Source organism: Hemicordylus capensis, chromosome 2 (assembly GCF_027244095.1).
Source record: "Hemicordylus capensis ecotype Gifberg chromosome 2, rHemCap1.1.pri, whole genome shotgun sequence".
Lineage (NCBI taxonomy): Eukaryota > Metazoa > Chordata > Lepidosauria > Squamata > Cordylidae > Hemicordylus > Hemicordylus capensis.
In genome coordinates, this window is record NC_069658.1 from 138,389,021 (window position 1) to 138,406,839 (window position 17,819).

Below are 17,819 nucleotides of genomic sequence, written 5' to 3' on the forward strand. Positions count from 1 at the left end.
ACACACACTTCTCATTTGTTGTGCACTATCTGCACATCTCCCCTAAATGTTGTACTTCTGATGTGGGATTACTGCTTATTTATTTATTTTTTAGCACTCCAGCCACAATATTTTGGGTAAGATGGGTTCTTATCCCTAGGTAGCAAATTCACTGATACTGCAATAGCATGAGTCAGGCATCGGATTTATATATTTGAAAATACAACTCTCTCCTGCATACCTACACCATTTAATCAGCCTTTTCTCTAGCTTTAATTTATTTCCCACTCATCTTCATTTCTTGAAGGTTGCGTTCAAAACAATCCCACAGCAGTTCAGAGATGGAACAATTACAGAAACAGATTAGGTAGCAGGTTGGTTCTTCACTAGTTTCTGGTCATCTATAGCTCCCCTTTTTGCCCACATCCCTACAGATTCCCTTGCAATAGCTATCTTTTCCATTCCATTTCTGCCCCTCCACCCCAAGCCGGTCATCGCTCAGGGCAAATCTGAACACTAATCAAGCACAGCCAAATTGCCATTGTATATCTAGGAACCAAGTGGCGGGGAGGAATGTGCTGACTAGTCCAATCTCTGCACTGTTGTCCTTCTTAGCCATGCCCTCTAATGTCCCAAGGTTCTTTCTCCCTACCATCTCCCAGTGTTCATATCCTGGTTTGTAACTCACAGATCCCGTAAGATGACATGCACAGCTGTGGTTTAACAAGCCAGGATGCCTTCATACAAGAGATAACGGGGGGAAAGGGGAGAGGGGGGATGGAGTGTGCAGGCTTGACACTCCATTGGACTGCATCCCTAATCAACAAATATTGTGTGTTAGATTATCTGAACCAGGCCAGGGTCAATCTATATACCTTGCTTTCCCCCTTCTACAGAGTATGCCTAATTTTACATCTTTTAAAAATATGTATAGATTTTCAGAGCTTTTACTTGATACTTGTATTATCTTTTCAAATATAAGAGTAAGCCTCTCCAGCATCTGCATCCGAAGGCAGACTGGGTTTGTATACCTTTATGAAATGATTTTGTATTTAGAAATATCATTACAGAAATTGTACTTTTTCAGGCAGGTCATAAAACATTATATTGACCATTCTCCAGATCAAAGAGGAAAAAATGCACAAGCAAAGAAGGACCCCAGACAGGCCTTAGGTCTGTGTGTTCCTCTAGTAAGATGACAGTGTGTCCTGAGAGAGGCAAGGGCCAAATGCATCCAGGATCTGAGAGTTATATATAACCCTATCATACAAGATTAGAATTCTAATTATATCCTTTTGTCAACTTACATAAAAGATCTTCCTATTACATCATTGTTAAACAGCCTTTTGAAAGACCAATGGGCAGGAAGTGATAATATTTTAAGACCACACTTTGTAAAGCATTTCATGAATTGTTCTGAGAGAGACAATATTTCATAAGATTTTTTTTTAATGTTTCCAACATTTCCAATATTTCTATCTGTGGCATGGGTGGCAGGGAACAGAGGAAAATTTTTTCCTGATTTTTCCCAGTTTTCTTTCCTAAGTCTTCACATCTTTAGGTCTAACTCACCACTCTTCATATTCTTCCTCAAGTAGCCTGTAATGTTAGTTGTTCACCAGAAGCCTATAGTAACCTATGACTACTGAATGATTGCTCAGAACTGTGAAGCCCAACTCTTGTTTTTCATCTACAGCAAAAAATCCGTTTTGATATTTGCAGAGTAAAAATATTTGAACATTAGAGATAAGATGGCTCCTTCTGTACAGAGGCATAGCAATGCACATAATATATTTGCATTTGCTTTATGGGTAGATCAGCAAATTCAGTATTACATTCTAGTTGGATATAGCATACAGGTTTTCTTTCAACAGTATTAAAAAAGCCATTTTTAACAAATGTACAAATTCCAAATGATGACATTTCCAGGAGGTACCAGTAGATGTCACCAACTGACAACCATTTCAGAATCTTTCCTAGTGATGGCTTATTCAGTGGAGTGGGGGGATCATTTCAAGTTTCATACACTATTAAGTTATGGGTTAAATTTTTAAAAAGAGAGAACCAAATGAGACAATTCTACGGAACATGAAAATATCTGTATTGCCAATGAAGCATTCCCATGTGGGATGGATTTTATGCTGAAATTGATTTGACGGTCACATTTATACACATTTATATTGGTCATGTATTATTTCTACAAGCCTTAAGACTTCATTTCTTTACACAATAAATATGCATCTTGTCTTTCAACAAGGTACTCAAGAAAGCTCATATGTCATACATGTAACACACACAGTTTTCCAGAAGTATACATTTTGTTCTTCAGGCCACAAGACACAGCTATTTGGATAAGAATATCCTACACTGATGCTATGAAACAGTAAGAACAATTTTTTCTTACTATTATGAAGAAAAATGTTACTATGTCTTACTACTGCTTGAATTTGAAATTACTGTAGTGAAGGCAAAATACCCATTAACAAAAGATTATTCCTCTCATTCATTCAACCAAATAAAGTTAGGTTCTCCAGAACATAAAGAGACTGTTAACAAATGCAAGTTACAGTGAGGGATTAATTCAGCAACTCACATCACAGGAACTCCTAACAAAGGCCTGAAATTCAAAAGTTCAAGCCTGACTCAAAACTGTTTGTTAATGAGCTTCACTAATTAGGAAGGAGTCCTAAAGGGATAACAAGTACTTCTATGTAAGACAACAAATACTCTTTTGTGCCTGTTAAACACACAATGACTTCTCAAAAACTAAATATTCTATTGATTGTTCCCCCAGCTTGTTGAAAATTCACATGGACAGCATGCAAACCTATCTCACAGTAATAGCTAGTTTTGATGTACACCATTTCATTCTCCTTTGTAATTTATCAGATTTTAAGCAATCATAGATATAGACCTTACACGGTTATTCAATAACTGGCTTCGACTTACACACCAAGAACTGACATGTGCAGTCTCATCTGATCTATGCTTACTCAGAGGTAAGTCCAAATGAGTTTCAACTGGCATGTATTCCAAAGTATGCAGAAAGCTGTAGTTGATGTAGGAAAGGCATCAATGAGTGTATTCTAATTAATTTTTTAAAAGAGCAGTCACCAGATGCTTTTCTCCCAGGATGGCAAGTCCCATTCTCACCACTTTTGCTTAATTAAAAAGCCAGGAGGCAGATATACCTGCTAGTGACCTGAATGCTGATATGTTAATCTTGCCCTCCCTACAAGTTTCAGGTTTTCAGCAGTTTTAGTCACAGATAAATTGCTTCTTAAAGCTGCTTACCAGACTGACGAAGCAAGGAGGACACTTGTGGCGTTGGCAAGAAATGCAACTGGAGGTTCTGCAAGCATTAAGGAAGATAAAACGGACCCACCAAAGCACCAAAGCATAGCGCTAAACCAGCACGCAACTGGACTCTGTTGTGATACTTCTACTGCTCCTGAAACACAAAAGTAAAAAAAAGGTTTACAAGGAGATCTGCTATCAACATTACATTAGATTACGTGCATGAACGGCGGTACGAGCACCAGTTTGGTGCCATGGGGAGTGGAGTAGGGGCTTTAAGAAAGAGGAGAGCATATAAGAGGAGAGCGAGGTACTTGGCCCTGCTGCCATGGTGGGGGACAGCAAGAAGGTAAGGACCTGCTCTCTCTTTAAAGCCCCCGCTCCCCTTCCTGCAGTGCTCAAAAGGCAGTTGATGCACACCCCGACATAGAAAGAGACTGATAACAATGAGAAAAGTGAGTCGTCCAGGCTCCTCGAGAACCCAGACCTTGATCAAGGGTGCCCATTTCTCCTCCCCCTGATGAAGACACTTCCCATAGACTCCACTGCTAGTCGCCACAGAGTCTCGACCAATGAATATAACCCTCTTCTGCAACAGTGCTGTCAAATGACCAGTTCTGAACATTTTCTCCCACGCTATGTAGGTTTCTGAATGCCACGCAATGCAACTCTGGGCAACAAAGTACGTATGCACAGATAAGGGAAAGTGCAGCTGTGTGTTGTACCAATACATGCTACCCATATGAATTTGCGTACCACTGTGCAGTTGCGGATATTACTTTAAAAAGCCCTGACTTGATTATATCAAAGTTCCCTTCAAGGAAAAGCAACAGGAGAATGTCTCCGCTGTTTTAAAAACTTGAATTATTTGAGTGAGATATTTAACCCCAAGTATGTCTTCTACCACAGTTAAGTCAGCACTGGAAGAAAAGACTACTGAACTGCCCCAAAATAATCTTCATTTTTTAAAGCTTTCAACAAGTGATTTTAAGTTTTCCTATTAACTATTAAGCAATTACAAGTATGGACTTGCAACAAAATGTTACAGAATATCCCTGATGCACACGTGTTACCCAAGCCTGTGCCTGACCATGGTGAAAGATTTAGGTACCTGTCCCCCTCAGAAGCAGAAGGAATTGCAATGGTCTTGAGTGAATATTCTTCAAGCTGATAAGTTTCCTGCTCTTTCTGTTCAAGCCCTTCTTTCCCTCACTACTGAGTGCCATTAGCTCCCGCCACCTGGTTGTTTGTTAACTGCCTTCTGAGTCCATGAACATACCACTCCATTGAGTTACACTGGGGCAGTTTTGGAGGGGTTTGTTGCCCTCTTAGGTCAGTTACAAAAAAATCTGAAGGGGGAAAAACCCATCTGTGGGTTACCCCGAGTCGTCCTATACCTCCTTCTCACCTGCAGCAGTGCTCTGGCTATGCATCCATAAGAATCACAACATTTCCCATCCTTTCAGAAATAGACATAAGATGATAAATCTAACAGGAATCTGCCTAGGAAAAAAACTGCTATAGGTTTACTTATCAGAGTTAGAGGAGGCCTGTATATTATCTACACCAACTCCCTGGTCAATGCAGGAAACCCAGAGCTAGAGCATCCAAAAGACAGCTGTCTAGGCTCCGTTTGCAGACCTGCAGTGAGGGAGAGTCTGCCCATACACCCCCAGCAATTGGTTCCATTGTTGAACTGCTCTTACCATTATGAAGCTTCTCTTAATGTTCAACCAAAATCTGTTTTTCTTTGACTTAAGACCATTAGACGTGCCCTCTGAGGCAACAGAGAACAAATCTTTCCCCTCTTCTACATGGCATTACATAGCACCCTGAGAAACATTCACCATTTGAGATTAGGGATCAATCTCAAAGAAAAGACCAATCTCAGTTTAGGAATGCACTTCTTGTCCTGGTCAAATCCATTTGCTTCTACAATGTACATGTGTAAACTACTGATCAATACAATGAAGGAGAGTTTGTCTTGTGGTAGCAAGCATGAATTGTCCCCTTTGCGAAGCAGGGTCCACCCTGGTTTGCATTTGAATGGCATTTTATGTGTAAGCACTGTAAGATATTAGGGGATTGGCCACTCTGGGAAGAGTACCTAAATGCTTGCATGCAGAAGGTTCCAAGTTCCCTCCTTAGCATCTCCAACGTAGGGCTAAGAGAGACTCCTGTCTGCAACCTTGGAGAAGCTGCTGTCAGTCTGGAGCATAGGAAACTGCCATATACTGAGTCAGACCATAGGTCCATCTCGCTTAGTATTGTCTACACAGACTGGCAGCAGCTTCTCCAAGGTGGAGGGCAGGAATCTCTCTCAGCTCTATCTTGTAGATGCCAGGGAGGGAACTTGGAACCTTCTGTAAAGAGGCTTCATCCCCTGAGGGGGAATATCTTACAGTGCTCACACATCAAGTCTCCCATTCACATACAACCGAGGTGGACCCTGCTTAGCTAAGGGGACAAGTCATGCTTGCTACCATAAAACCAGCCCTCCTGTGCAGACCATACTGAGCTAGATGGACCAATGGTCTGACTCAGTAGAAGGCAGCTTCCTAATGCTGCAATGAAACAGCAAATCATTTAAAATACAGAAGTATTTTGCTTATTGTCAAACTCCAGAGGGGTAGGTATGATAGTAAAAACCAAATCCTGTGGCAACTTAAAGGCTAAACAAATATATTGTGGCATAAACTTTCCATAGGTCAGAATATGCATGAAGTGATTTCTTAATTAGTCAGATGATACAAAGAAAAAATCACAAGGAGGCCCCAAAGGCCTAGCAGCGCAGAAGACAAGCGTGTTCTTGATCTTAACTTTTATTGTTGTTGTGTCTGGATAAAGGATTTTGCATAACGGCATTTTTCTTCCCCTTTTCTCACAAGAAATGGAAGCAAATAAAAGACGGTTATTCCTTTTAGTAGGCTTCATTAATACAACTTCCTACATTAGTAAGGACACAAGGGCCCATCACAAGCTCATTATCCAATTGCCAACATTTACACAGTTTTCACAAGCAATGCTTGAATCCATTTTGGCATTTCTTGGGTTTGTAAACTTAAAGAAAAAGCTACACTGATGAGATTGTAAGCTCAATAAGAAGCATTTTTAAAAAGCACAACAAAAGTATCACACCCCAAAACTAAATGGGATCTCTCAGGAAAACACCCCCTAATCTTTGGGAAAACACCCCCTAATCTTTTGTTAGGGTAGCCAAGCCCACCTCCCTAGAATATTTCCTAGCACAGGAACCCACCTTGTTGACTTTGCTGTTGAAAGATAAGGCAAACATCCAAATGAAAGAAATCTACTGTTGCATGTAGAAGTACACAGAAGAGACTGACAATCCCATTGACTTTATTTAGTATTTCCATTAATTTGGCTTTAAGTGAGGTTTGCAAATAGGCACTCACTTGGTTGCCTGTGGCAAGAAAAATTGCCTCCAAGTAGAAAAGGTTTTGGTACCCTTGTTTTCTTTTTAGGCCATGAATGCAGGGGTGGTTCCTGAGGACCCCCCAACTCCACCCCTCCCTATTTTCTTCATTATCTCCCTCACTACAAGCTAAGCCCCTGTATGAATGCATTACATATATATGTCTTGACAGCTGAACTAATAAAACATACATGGACTTATTTGTAAGGTTGCTTCAAATTTAGTTGACATTCAAGAGATGGGTATCATGAAACCTTCTACAAACTTCACTGTCTCAAATAAAGATTCATCAGCTGCTACTGAATGTGAATAAAGAAAACTGTTATTTAAAATTTGGGTCCCGCTGCTGTTCAGTCCAAGTGAACAGCACTGAAGGGGATCATATCACACTATATAAATACATGCAGGGCTATATTCATATCAAAGGATGATCTCCACTATAGTTTCTTCTAGAAATTAAATAACTGTGTAAACTCCACACTATTTTAAATTAAGAAATATTAAATTTTCCTTTCAAGCACATGCCAACAAAAAAGCAGGCAACTTAAAATTGAAATTATAGAACAAGAAAACAGAAATGAGTTCTAATGATTTGCTTTTAGTAATCCACACTTCCACTAATAACCTTCAATTTCCTCTTCACTGCATTATTAGTATCAAGGGAAAGTGTGAAGGGCACATATAATATGCAAAAGAGAATCCAGTTATAGTTTTAAGGACACAATTTAACAAGTCTGTGAAAATAGCTTTTGTAAAAGCTAAGTTAGTAAGTTTATTGTTATGGTCATAGATCAGCACACAAAATAAATCATATGACATCAAAGCTAAGTTAACCACTGTGCTTTGTGTACTTATCAGCAACATCTAAATATAAATAGTCAAGCTTTCATATCTGTACTGCATGACACTGCAAGTCTTGGGAAGCAGAAATGGGAAAGGGCTATTTGCTTCATGTCCAATTTCTGGGATTTCAAGAAGGATCTGGCTGGCCACTATGAAAACAGGATACTGTGCTAGTCAGACCTTTGGCCAAATTTATCAGGGCCCTTCTTATGTTAGCAGGAGTGTAGACTTTTATGAGATGAATTTGTGCTGGATGAATTCAGACTCTTATACTCAACTTTCCTGAGCAAGAAAGAACTGCTCCTCCTTCAGTCAGGGCAGGCCTTCTGAGGCTCTGATTGGTGGTTTGATTCCTCAGTAGTTTATTGACCAGTTCTGTCAACCTTTTGAGAAGAGCGCCTCCCCAAGGAAATCCTGGAGGGGCTTGAGCCCCACCTCCAAAGTTTGCAGCCTGTATATTTGGGTTCAGGATAAGAGAATCACTGTTCAGTTCACATGAGGCCCATGAGCATTCCTTCTAGCATTAAAGTTGCACTTAATTAAACTTAATTGTGTGTTTGACAAGGTTAAGAAGGGAGATAATGATCTGAATGAGCCATCAGGTTTACCTAATGACAAATCTGAAGTGCAAGAGTATTGTTAAACCCAAATGCCTTGTATAAAAAGTATATATCCATGGGGGATCTGTGAGAAGGTCAGAAAACAGACACATAGTTAATAAACTTGATCTCCACTGTAAAATGAAACATCTAGAGAGTGGTTTTGAATTACTTCATAAGTAGCAAAATGCTGAAACACCACTACTATTTCTAGTTTAGCAGTTATAGAACAGCTGGATTTCATATTTTCTCAAAATGGAAGAAAAGCCATTATTGTTTATTTGTCCCAGCAGCCCTGGGTGCATCCTGAAGTCACTGTCTAGAGCCTAACAAGGCTAATCCACTTAAGTCTGCAAGATGCCTCTTGCACTCCATTGCAAGACTACTGACAACTGCAGCCTTTGGAGCGATTACATCATGCCCAGCTTACCTTGACCCCGCAGCCTGATGGTGAGTGCTGGAGAATTCAGAATCCTGTCCTCAAGACGGTGTCATTTTGGCTAGTCCTAATAAAAGTACTATCTGACTGTAGCCTTTGAATTTTTTCTGATGGACCAACACAGCTAGTTACAATTTTCATGGTCTGAAAAGCAGTTAATGCAAGTAGTAATAATTCAGAACTGATATTAATTGTCTGTATCATGATCTTGAATTCTTCCGATAGTGCTTTTTAGTACTGCAGAAGATTCTCATGGCTACACTAGGACATGCAGTTATATTCCTAGCCACCATGGCTCCCTGTTGTCTGGGATTTGTCAAGTCCTGTTGTAAATTGCAGAAAGAAGCTTTCACTGTCCTTTCTGTGTGGTGGTGGTGGAGGGAGGAAAAAGAGGAAGGGGACTCAAAAACCTGTGGTTCTCCGGGGCTTGTGCTTATAGCAGGAAAACATGGTTTCCTGCTGTGTCTGAACCCTCTGTCTCCATGGCAGAGGTTGGAAATGTCTGCATATCCCAAGCCCAGTTCCTTATCTGCTGGATCACATTGCTTAACATAGGGCTGCACCCAATGGGGAGAGGAGTAGAAAAGCATAAACTCAGCCAGATCAGATGTAGTAGGTTTCCCAATTTCCTTCCTTCCCCACCAAATCACATTGAAGTCCCTTTTTTTTCAAACTACACCATTTCCATAGTTTACCTGAGAAAAACACAATAGGATTCTTTAATATAGAAGAATCATCTGTCAACACCTATGCATCAGAATGCTTTTGATCTTAAAAAAGGAAGCATAGAGATAGTTTTGTTTGCAGTCCTTACTTTATATGAGAGAGGTCCCTAAACTGCTCTGTGTCAGGTGGGTCCTGAAAACATTCCAATGGGTTATAAAAAGCTCCAAATCATAAGTGCTGCCTTTATTTCACTGCCGTGTTCTTATTCAACTGCTACTTTTGAGTGGTTTAAATGATTATTCTGGAGTTCTGTAAATTCTCTTTTGTTTTTAAATGCTGAAAGCCACCTTGAACATATTTTAATATAGATGTACATATTACCTGAAACTTAGCAGAAGGGCAAACCAGAAAAGCAAACTCACTTCAATAGGCTGGCCACTAAGGGTATATTTATACTATAAACTCTGATGTAATGGGCATTCTCTTTCCGCTCCTCTAGGGAGCTATGGGATCTGTAGTGATGGCAATTAAACTAGTAAGACACCAGTATACATTTTTGGTGCAGACATAGCCCTAGGGCCTCTGTAACTTTAGTTTGTTTTTCGGTGGAGAAAACTGACACAGCAAGCTATTTGTGGGGAACGAGGTCCAAAAGTGCAAGTCAGGAATTAGAACACTGGCATTTTGTTACTTTGCTGATACAAGACTAACATTTGCTGCTTCAATGAGCATTTGCCATTTAATTTGATGTGTCTAGCTACATTGTGGGTGGGGTGAATTAAACTCAGTGTTTAATGCATCACCAATTCGTACAAAATCTTGTCATTTGTACTTATTCTGCAAGGCATCTTTAACAATGATGATGCATCCTAAGAGCATGTAGAGTGTGATCATTCTAAGCAGTGTCAAGCGATTTTCACTGATGCCAGATGACGCAGATAAGGTAACTAAAGGCTAACTATACACTGAGCACAAACACATGTAATGAAGTTCTGCCCTTTTTTACATAAACATACATACCCACACAGACACACCAGGGCATAGCTATAACTGAACAAAGAGGGACAACTGTCCCTGGGCCCGCTTGCTCTTTGATCTCCCCCTCCGGTTTCCCAACTCACTGGCACGCTGTTGACTCTTGATCAAGTCAACAGCTTCAAGTGAGACAGTCCTCTCCATGAGGGGAGGGGGGAGAAGGATCCAACAGTGCCCCTCTCTCCCCCTGGCTAGTGCTCAGGTTGAGTCCACCCCTCCTACAACCTGACTAGCAGGCTTAACAGTATTACTGAACATCAGCCTGCTAGCCACATGGAAGGGAGAGATGCTGCCTGACACTCTTCCCCCCTCGGCTTCCCTCCTGAAGCTGAGACAGAACTGAAAAGGTCTTCAATTAAAGGATCTGGGGGACTTTTTTGAAACCTATCTTTACTGAATGACAAGGTAAAACCATAATACTCCTTTTATCTGCCTCCCGCCACCCCACAACATTCTTTAGCAACTGTATTCAGTTTATCTCTAGATCCTGGGGTGAAGTCTGGGACTCAGTTTCCTATAGAAAACCGACTGAGGTGTGGGTGAGAGAGACAGAATGAATGAATGAATAAGAAAGATACAAATGTTGTTGAATGAGGTCTATATGTTCAGAAATGGATGTGTGTGTTTGTGTTCAAGTGCCTCTGTGCATTGGCAGTGTGTGATATTGTATGTTTAGGACAGAGGAAAGGGTGTGTCGAGAATGCTTTGGTTTTCACCACATTCTTACAAATTTTTGCAGCAAAGACATAGGGTGGGGAGGTAGAAGGGCATCCTAACTTCTTGTACCAGAGCCCACTTCAAACCTGTTGTGTGTGTGTATTATATTTATAAAAGCAATTTGAGGGCATTTTCAGCAGAGAAGCCATATGTGTGCACGTGCATATGTATGCATGCGCATGCATGCTTAACCCTTCTGTCCACCATTTCTCCACTCATCACCCTTACCTCCTGCAAAATGTAGGCACATATGCATTTTGAATCTCATTGATTGTGGGGAGTGGGGTCATATGCAGGGACAATTTGGAGCAGGGGAGTGATGAGACAGGAGTGGAGTAAGCACAAACACTCTATTGCTTCTCCACACAAAATCCACCCATCAGCTTGTGTTTCTTTAAAAAAACAAGGAGTTCTGTAATGTTTGCATGGAACATGCAGTCAGTTCCAAAGAATACCAATTACTGCTGAATACATCTAAACCTCTTGCAAAAAGTGTTCTTCTGACTCCTGTTTCATGACTAAAGTCCCCCATCCCCACCCCATTATGGGGGGGGGGGGTTGGTTGAGAGGAAAACAGCAATGAACTTAACAAAATACTACAAACACTACAAAACAAACAAGCAGCAACATGGTGATGTGGAGGGGGGGGAACCTAGCACTGTAGTAGTGGATCATCATCATCAGTGTTAAGAGTTGGAAAGAGGAGGGGAGGGGGGAACACACCAATGCAGACTGGTTCCCCTTTAGCAAAAGCGTTTGGAAGAATCCCACCCTTTCAGTCAGAAACCAGAAATATTAACATGTGGTGGTGGCCACCAGCTTGGATGTCTTTAAAAGGGGCTTAGACAAATTCATAGAGGACAGATCAATGGCTACTAGTCTGGTGGCTGTGGGCCACCTTTAGCCTGAGAGGCACAATGCCTCTCAACACCAGTTGCAGGGGAGCAACAGCAGGAGAGAGCGCATGCACATACATCTTGCCTTTAGGCTTCCCAGAGGCATCTGGTGGGCCACTGTGTGAAACAGGATGCTGGACCAGATGGGCCTTGGGCCTGATCCAGCAGGGTAGGGTTGCCATAATCAAGCTTCCCAAATCCAGGTGGCCTAATTTGCAAATAATATGCAAATTATGCACCAACTGATTTGCATTTTATTTATTTATTTGACAGTTTTGTATACTTTCCATTCCAATCCGGGTGGAATTTAGCAGCTGGGTGGAGGAACCAAAGTCTAGGCTATCCTAAATTCCGGGGGACATGGCAAAGCTACAGCAGGACTGTTCTTATGTTCTTAATAACAAAATTCCAATGTATCAATACAAATGAGTGACCATGTCACCAAAATCTTTCTAGAAGAAAAATGTCTTAGCAATAAGAGAAAGGAGACTTGCAGCTGAGCTTGCCTGAGAAAGGAAATGTACAAAATGGGTAGCACTCCAGAGCAGGAGGCCTAAGCTTCACATGGCCATGGCACTAAATTGCACAATAAACCCATCATTAAGAGTAGTGCTTAGAAAAGTAGCTGCCTCTTCCACCCCCCCACCCACCCCCGTTGTAAAAAACCAGCAGTATCTGGACTGGGACTGTGGCATGCAGTGGGGGGATGCTCTCCCCTGCACCATCCCCCCCCCCCCCCGGCAGCAATCAGCCCTGCCAAAGATTTGCAGTAAATAGTGAGTTTGGTAAATAAATCTCCCCACACACACACAAGCCACAGACCCAATCAGGATCAGGCCCTCCTGTAACTGCTTTTTGACAAAAAGGGGGTGCAGTTCCTGCTCCAAGCTGAGTCTCAATGATGGGCTTACTATACTGTGTAGTCTGACCCTTTGATCTTAGACACTCTGCTCCAAGCACAATGGGACCCTTGCATGGCAGAAAGTATTCCCAAAGAACCCAGACAATTTACAGCTTTAAAGGCAAGAATCAGCAGCTTGAATTACACTTGGAAGCTAACTGGTAACCAGCAGGGCTCTTTCAACAGAGGTATACTGTACATGTTCCCAGCAGCAAGCCCCAGCTGACAAGAAAAATACCACTCCTTCAGTCTTATACCCAGTTAAACATACATATATTCACTAAAGTTCTCCCTAGGGAAGCACACACCTCTTCAGATCACATCCGAGACGAGGTTTGCCAAGAGGACGAAAAAAGTGGTTAAGATCTCCATGCCTAAGATTCTGGACTACTTTAAGAATGCCAAGCTTATCCTCTAGCAAGATGTGATCCAAAGAATAATAAGTTCATGTGCCCAAGGGAGCTTTGGGATTGTGTTTCTCATACAGGACCCCCCGCCCCCGACACACACACTTTTTCCTATATGGAACACAGTCTTTGAAACAAAAGCGACTTGCAAAGGCAGTTTGTAGTAGGGTGGAGAGGTGTACGCTGTACAGAATCAAATATCCCACAGGGCATGACAGAAGAAGCTCTATTTTCAGATCTTGACCTAATGTATTTCAGGGCTCCATTTACAAATACTGTGCACATTCTATGAATGTTTGTGTTGTCTGCGTTGTTTTTTTAAACACAATGAACTGTTGGGTGAGGGGATACAAGAGGTAGCCCTTGCTCTCAAAGATCATGACAAACGTCACAACTTGGAGGCATACCCCAATTTAGCCAAAAGATACGCCCTACAGAAACTCCTCCCACAAATTCTCATTTATGTTTCGAGGCTTCTTTAGTACCAGCATAGTGTGGCAGAAATCCCAGCTCCCTAAATACTCTTAGCCTGATCTTATAGTTGTGCTTGGGCTTCAATCCACTATGGCAGGGAACAGAGGGTCACTAAAGGTTCAGAGTTTTACTGACAGGTGTGTATGTGTGTGGGTGGTACAAAATGAGATCAGCTTGAACTATAAGCACGACAGACAATTTTAATGTTTTTGACAGAAGACAAGAGTGGTCAGATACTCATTCGCTATCATTCCATAAATACTCACGACCAGTGTTCCCTGTAACAGAAAATCCCAGATGTTGCTTCCTATAACTCCCAGCATCCTCAGTCAAAGCCCACTGCAGCTAGGGATTCTGGGACCTGTAGTCAACAACATCTGGGATTCCCTCTTACAGGGAACACTGCTCATGACTAATACAGGTTTTGAGATTGATGAGTATGACACTCTTTACTGAAAAATGTGATATTTCCCCCAGAAATTTCCTTTTGCTTAGTGTGTGCCTATTCCAGGGGAAATAGGCAAATGTGTAAACTGCCCACATTATACAAGCGATGAATGGATCTGATACTCATTCCCCAATCCGTGAATCTGCAGACACATTCACTTTGTCAGTAAGATATTTACCATGTGAAACTCTGCAGAAAGAGTAAGTTAAGTAGCCCTTCACATGTATAAATGCATGAACACCACCACATGCCACAAACAAGTCCCCTGATGGAGGTTACATAAGAGCAGCTCTACTAGATAAGACCAAAGGCCCAACAATGACCAGACAGATGCAGCACAACTCTGGAAGTTCACAAAAAGAACATCAAGGTGATACCTTGCTTATACCTTGGTCGTACCTTGTTTATCCCCAATGTCTAGTATTCAGAATAAATTAACTGCCTTTGAAAATGGAGGTTCCATTTATCTATCATGGCTAACAGCAATCAATAAACCTATCCTCTATGAATTTGTCTAATCCTTCTTCAAAGCAAATATTGTGTGAAGAAGTATTTCCATTTGCCCATCTGAATATTCTAGTTCTGGTGATCCAGAGTTCAAAAAGGAATGAAGCTTTCAGGAGATGCTGAAGAGGATATGCAAAGACATGCATAAACATGCTAAAGCAATTGCCAAAAGTTTTGTTTTTTTTAAAGCAAAACTGGGGACAGACAGGAAGGGAAGCCCTGTACACAGGTCCACAAGGGTTAAGGGCTAAGGTGGTCATCAGGGTGTACAATTATGGATCCAGAACAAAACACTGCAGAATATCCCTGGTGAGCATGCATTACCTGGGTCTATGCATGAGTTGGGTGAACGTTTTAGGCACCTGTCCCCAGCAGAAGGGGTTGTGACTGTCTTGACAGCATGTTCTTCAAACTGAGGAATTTCCCACTCTTTTTTATATCCTCCCCCCTACTCATCACTGGGCTGCATTAGCTACGCTCACCTGGTTGTCTGTTAACTGCCCTCTGAGTCTGAGAACATTCTGCTCCACTGAGCTACATTGGGACAATTCTGGGCTTTTCTCCTTCAGATTTATGTGAAACCAACATATCTGCTGGTTACGCAGAGTCTGCCAGTATCTCCCTCTTGCCCACAGGTGTTCCTGTTATGCATTCATAAGGATCATAACATTTCTAGATCTTTCGGAAATGGATATATTTAGATGTAGTGGGTGCTTACAGGGCAAGCTTGACAGTCATGATGTAGGATAGGACTCTGGGGCTGCCCCTAGTGTGTAATTTCTGCGAAGAGTGCAATTCCAGATCTCAAGCACTCACAACACTCACAACTAACAACTTTTGCTCAAGACCGGGAAATGATCTGAAGAAACATAATGCAGCCATCTTGCTGAAGCTAAGCAGGTCAATCTCAAAACCTGATACATCAAGGTGATGTACTTAAGGTAAGTTCCATCATGGAGGGCGGGGGGTGGGGCAGAGGAGGTAAAACATGTTGCCCTAACTCACCGATATACAATGTCAGATTGTGGTCACTCAGCATTCAACAACGACATTTATATATAGCTTTTCAACAAAAGGTTCCAAAGAGGTTTACATCGAGAAATAATAAATAAATAAGATGGATCCCTTCCCCAAAGGGCTCACAATCTAAAAAGAAACATGATAGACATCAGCAACAGTCACTGGAGGTAATGTGCTGGGGTGGATAGGGCCAGTTACTCTCCCCCTGCTAAAAGAGAGAGAGAGAGAGAGAGAGAGAGAGAGAGAGAATCACCATGTTTAAAAGGTGCCTCTTTGCCCATTCAGCAAACTCCACTCTACATATTGCTTTCATTCATTCAATCAATCTGGAAGGCTGCTTAAAGGAAGTAATATTACGTTTGTGCTATCTGTTTCTACCTCGACACAAAGCATTGCTCTGGATAGCACATCCTCCCCACAAAACTCAGTTCCCATTAAGTTGCTGTTCTCATTTCTTTTCAGCCCGTCTTACTGTGGGCAACTGGAGGGTCCATTGCTTGACTACGTGCCCCTTACCCCCTGTCCCTAGCACATGCTCACAAGCACTTCTCATGAACTAGGGCGAAGTTCGCCGAGCTGAAAGCACTTTCTGGGAGTACCCGAATCCCAGAGCAAATGTCAACCTGGGCTGCCACCTTTCCTATTGTAGGAAGGCTGGATATAGCCACAGAGTGTACAAGAGAGACAGTCACTCTGCAGCCTGCATACCGCTCAGAATAGTCCCTCCCACGCCACAGTGCGAAGATAAGATATGGAGCTGGAAAAGCCCTGGCAGAAGCTGGACTGGCTGCCGTTCTGCCTGTTGTAGGAGAACTAACCGTAGTCACCCAGTACTAAGGGGAGTTACTCTGCACACGCTCCGAGGCACTATTGTTCCTCCCAAACCAAGCCGCTAGCGCCGAGGACTGACTGATTCTGGAGCTGAATGCGTCGGGCTCAAATCCAAGCTCCCTGCCCGCCCCTCTCTCTCACTCAACTCACTCACCGCGCTGCTCCTTCAGCGTCATCACCGAGGCCGCGTAGTGCGCCAGGTCGAAGAAGGGGAACATGGGCAAGCGAGAGAAGCGCAGGGGCACCTGCTCCAGAAACTGCTCCATCTCGGCTGAGGCTCCCACGCCGCACGCATGCGCTGATACTGACAAGCCAGAACGGTGTGTAAAAGCCAAACAAAACTTACCGAAGGGGAAGGACGGCTCGTGCCAGGCAAGGGGGCGGGGCTACTGGGACGCCACGCCCCCTTCACCGCCCCCTCCTTTCTCAAGCCCCACCGCCTTGAATGGCGGACACGGTGTGCGAATGGATTAATAGGTGATTAGTTTTGTCCTCTACAAGGTGCCGTCTGAAGGGAACGAGGGCTCGTGGGCTGAAAGGCGATTGGCTAGAGTCACACTGGGTGGGGATAGAAGGAAGGATGTTGCAGAGCCTTTCCTGCTTTTAAGGCCTCGCAATTTTGGTTGCTGGTTCGAATCCCGCTGGTGCTATATTGGGCAGCAGCAGCAGTGATATAGGAAGACGCTGAAAGGTATCATCTGAGACAGCACGGGAGGAAGCAATAGTCAATTCCTCCTGTATTCTACCAAAAAAACCCCACAAGGCTTTGTGGGCGCCAGGAGTTGAAATCGACTTGATGGCACACTTTATCTTTATTTTTATTGGGGTGGGGGGGGAGAGAGGTTGTTGGAAATCAGTAGGGTGTTGTATAATTTTATGTAATACAAGCGTACATAGTGAGACTAAGTTCTGTTGAACTTATTCGCAAGGAAGCATGCGGAGGATTCAGGTTGGAAAACAAGTTTGCTAGTTTCAAAGATTTTACAGGAAACTGTAGATCTTACAAAGCAACAGGTTATTCTTTAAAGAGCAACAAGACTATTTGTTAATCTTCAAAACACTTACTGGGGCATGAACTCGGTGGAACTTGCTACTGAGAAAAATGCTTCGGATCATGGTGATCAGACACACTTCGTGAGATCCATCATTTTCAACTCAACGTGTACGATTAAGCTGTTGTATTTATTGTTGCCTGGGCGACACCGTCCTATGTGGGTGACAGGCAGCAACACCTGCTTCTCAACGCAGATGTACAGTACACAGGTGACCTGCAAAACAACTTACTGTTATTAGTTCATTAAAAAAAATAGCGTGCTACTGTTCT

At 42.5% G+C, this 17,819-nt stretch overlaps 1 protein-coding gene across 3 annotated transcripts in view; it reads right to left on the bottom strand.

Annotated features, from left to right (window-relative positions):
- Positions 1 to 16,974, bottom strand: part of TMEM38B (transmembrane protein 38B) — a 43,238-nt gene extending 26,264 nt beyond the window's left edge. The window contains exons 1-2 of one of the 3 annotated variants that reach the window (XM_053301629.1): positions 16,842 to 16,974; positions 3,274 to 3,430 (exon numbers count right to left, since the gene is read on the bottom strand). In XM_053301629.1, coding sequence (XP_053157604.1) covers positions 3,274 to 3,380 — 107 coding nt within the window. In that variant the 5' untranslated portion in view covers positions 3,381 to 3,430; positions 16,842 to 16,974. The other 2 variants (XM_053301626.1, XM_053301628.1) reach the window with 2 other exon arrangements.
- Positions 16,975 to 17,819: the final 845 nt, after the last annotated feature.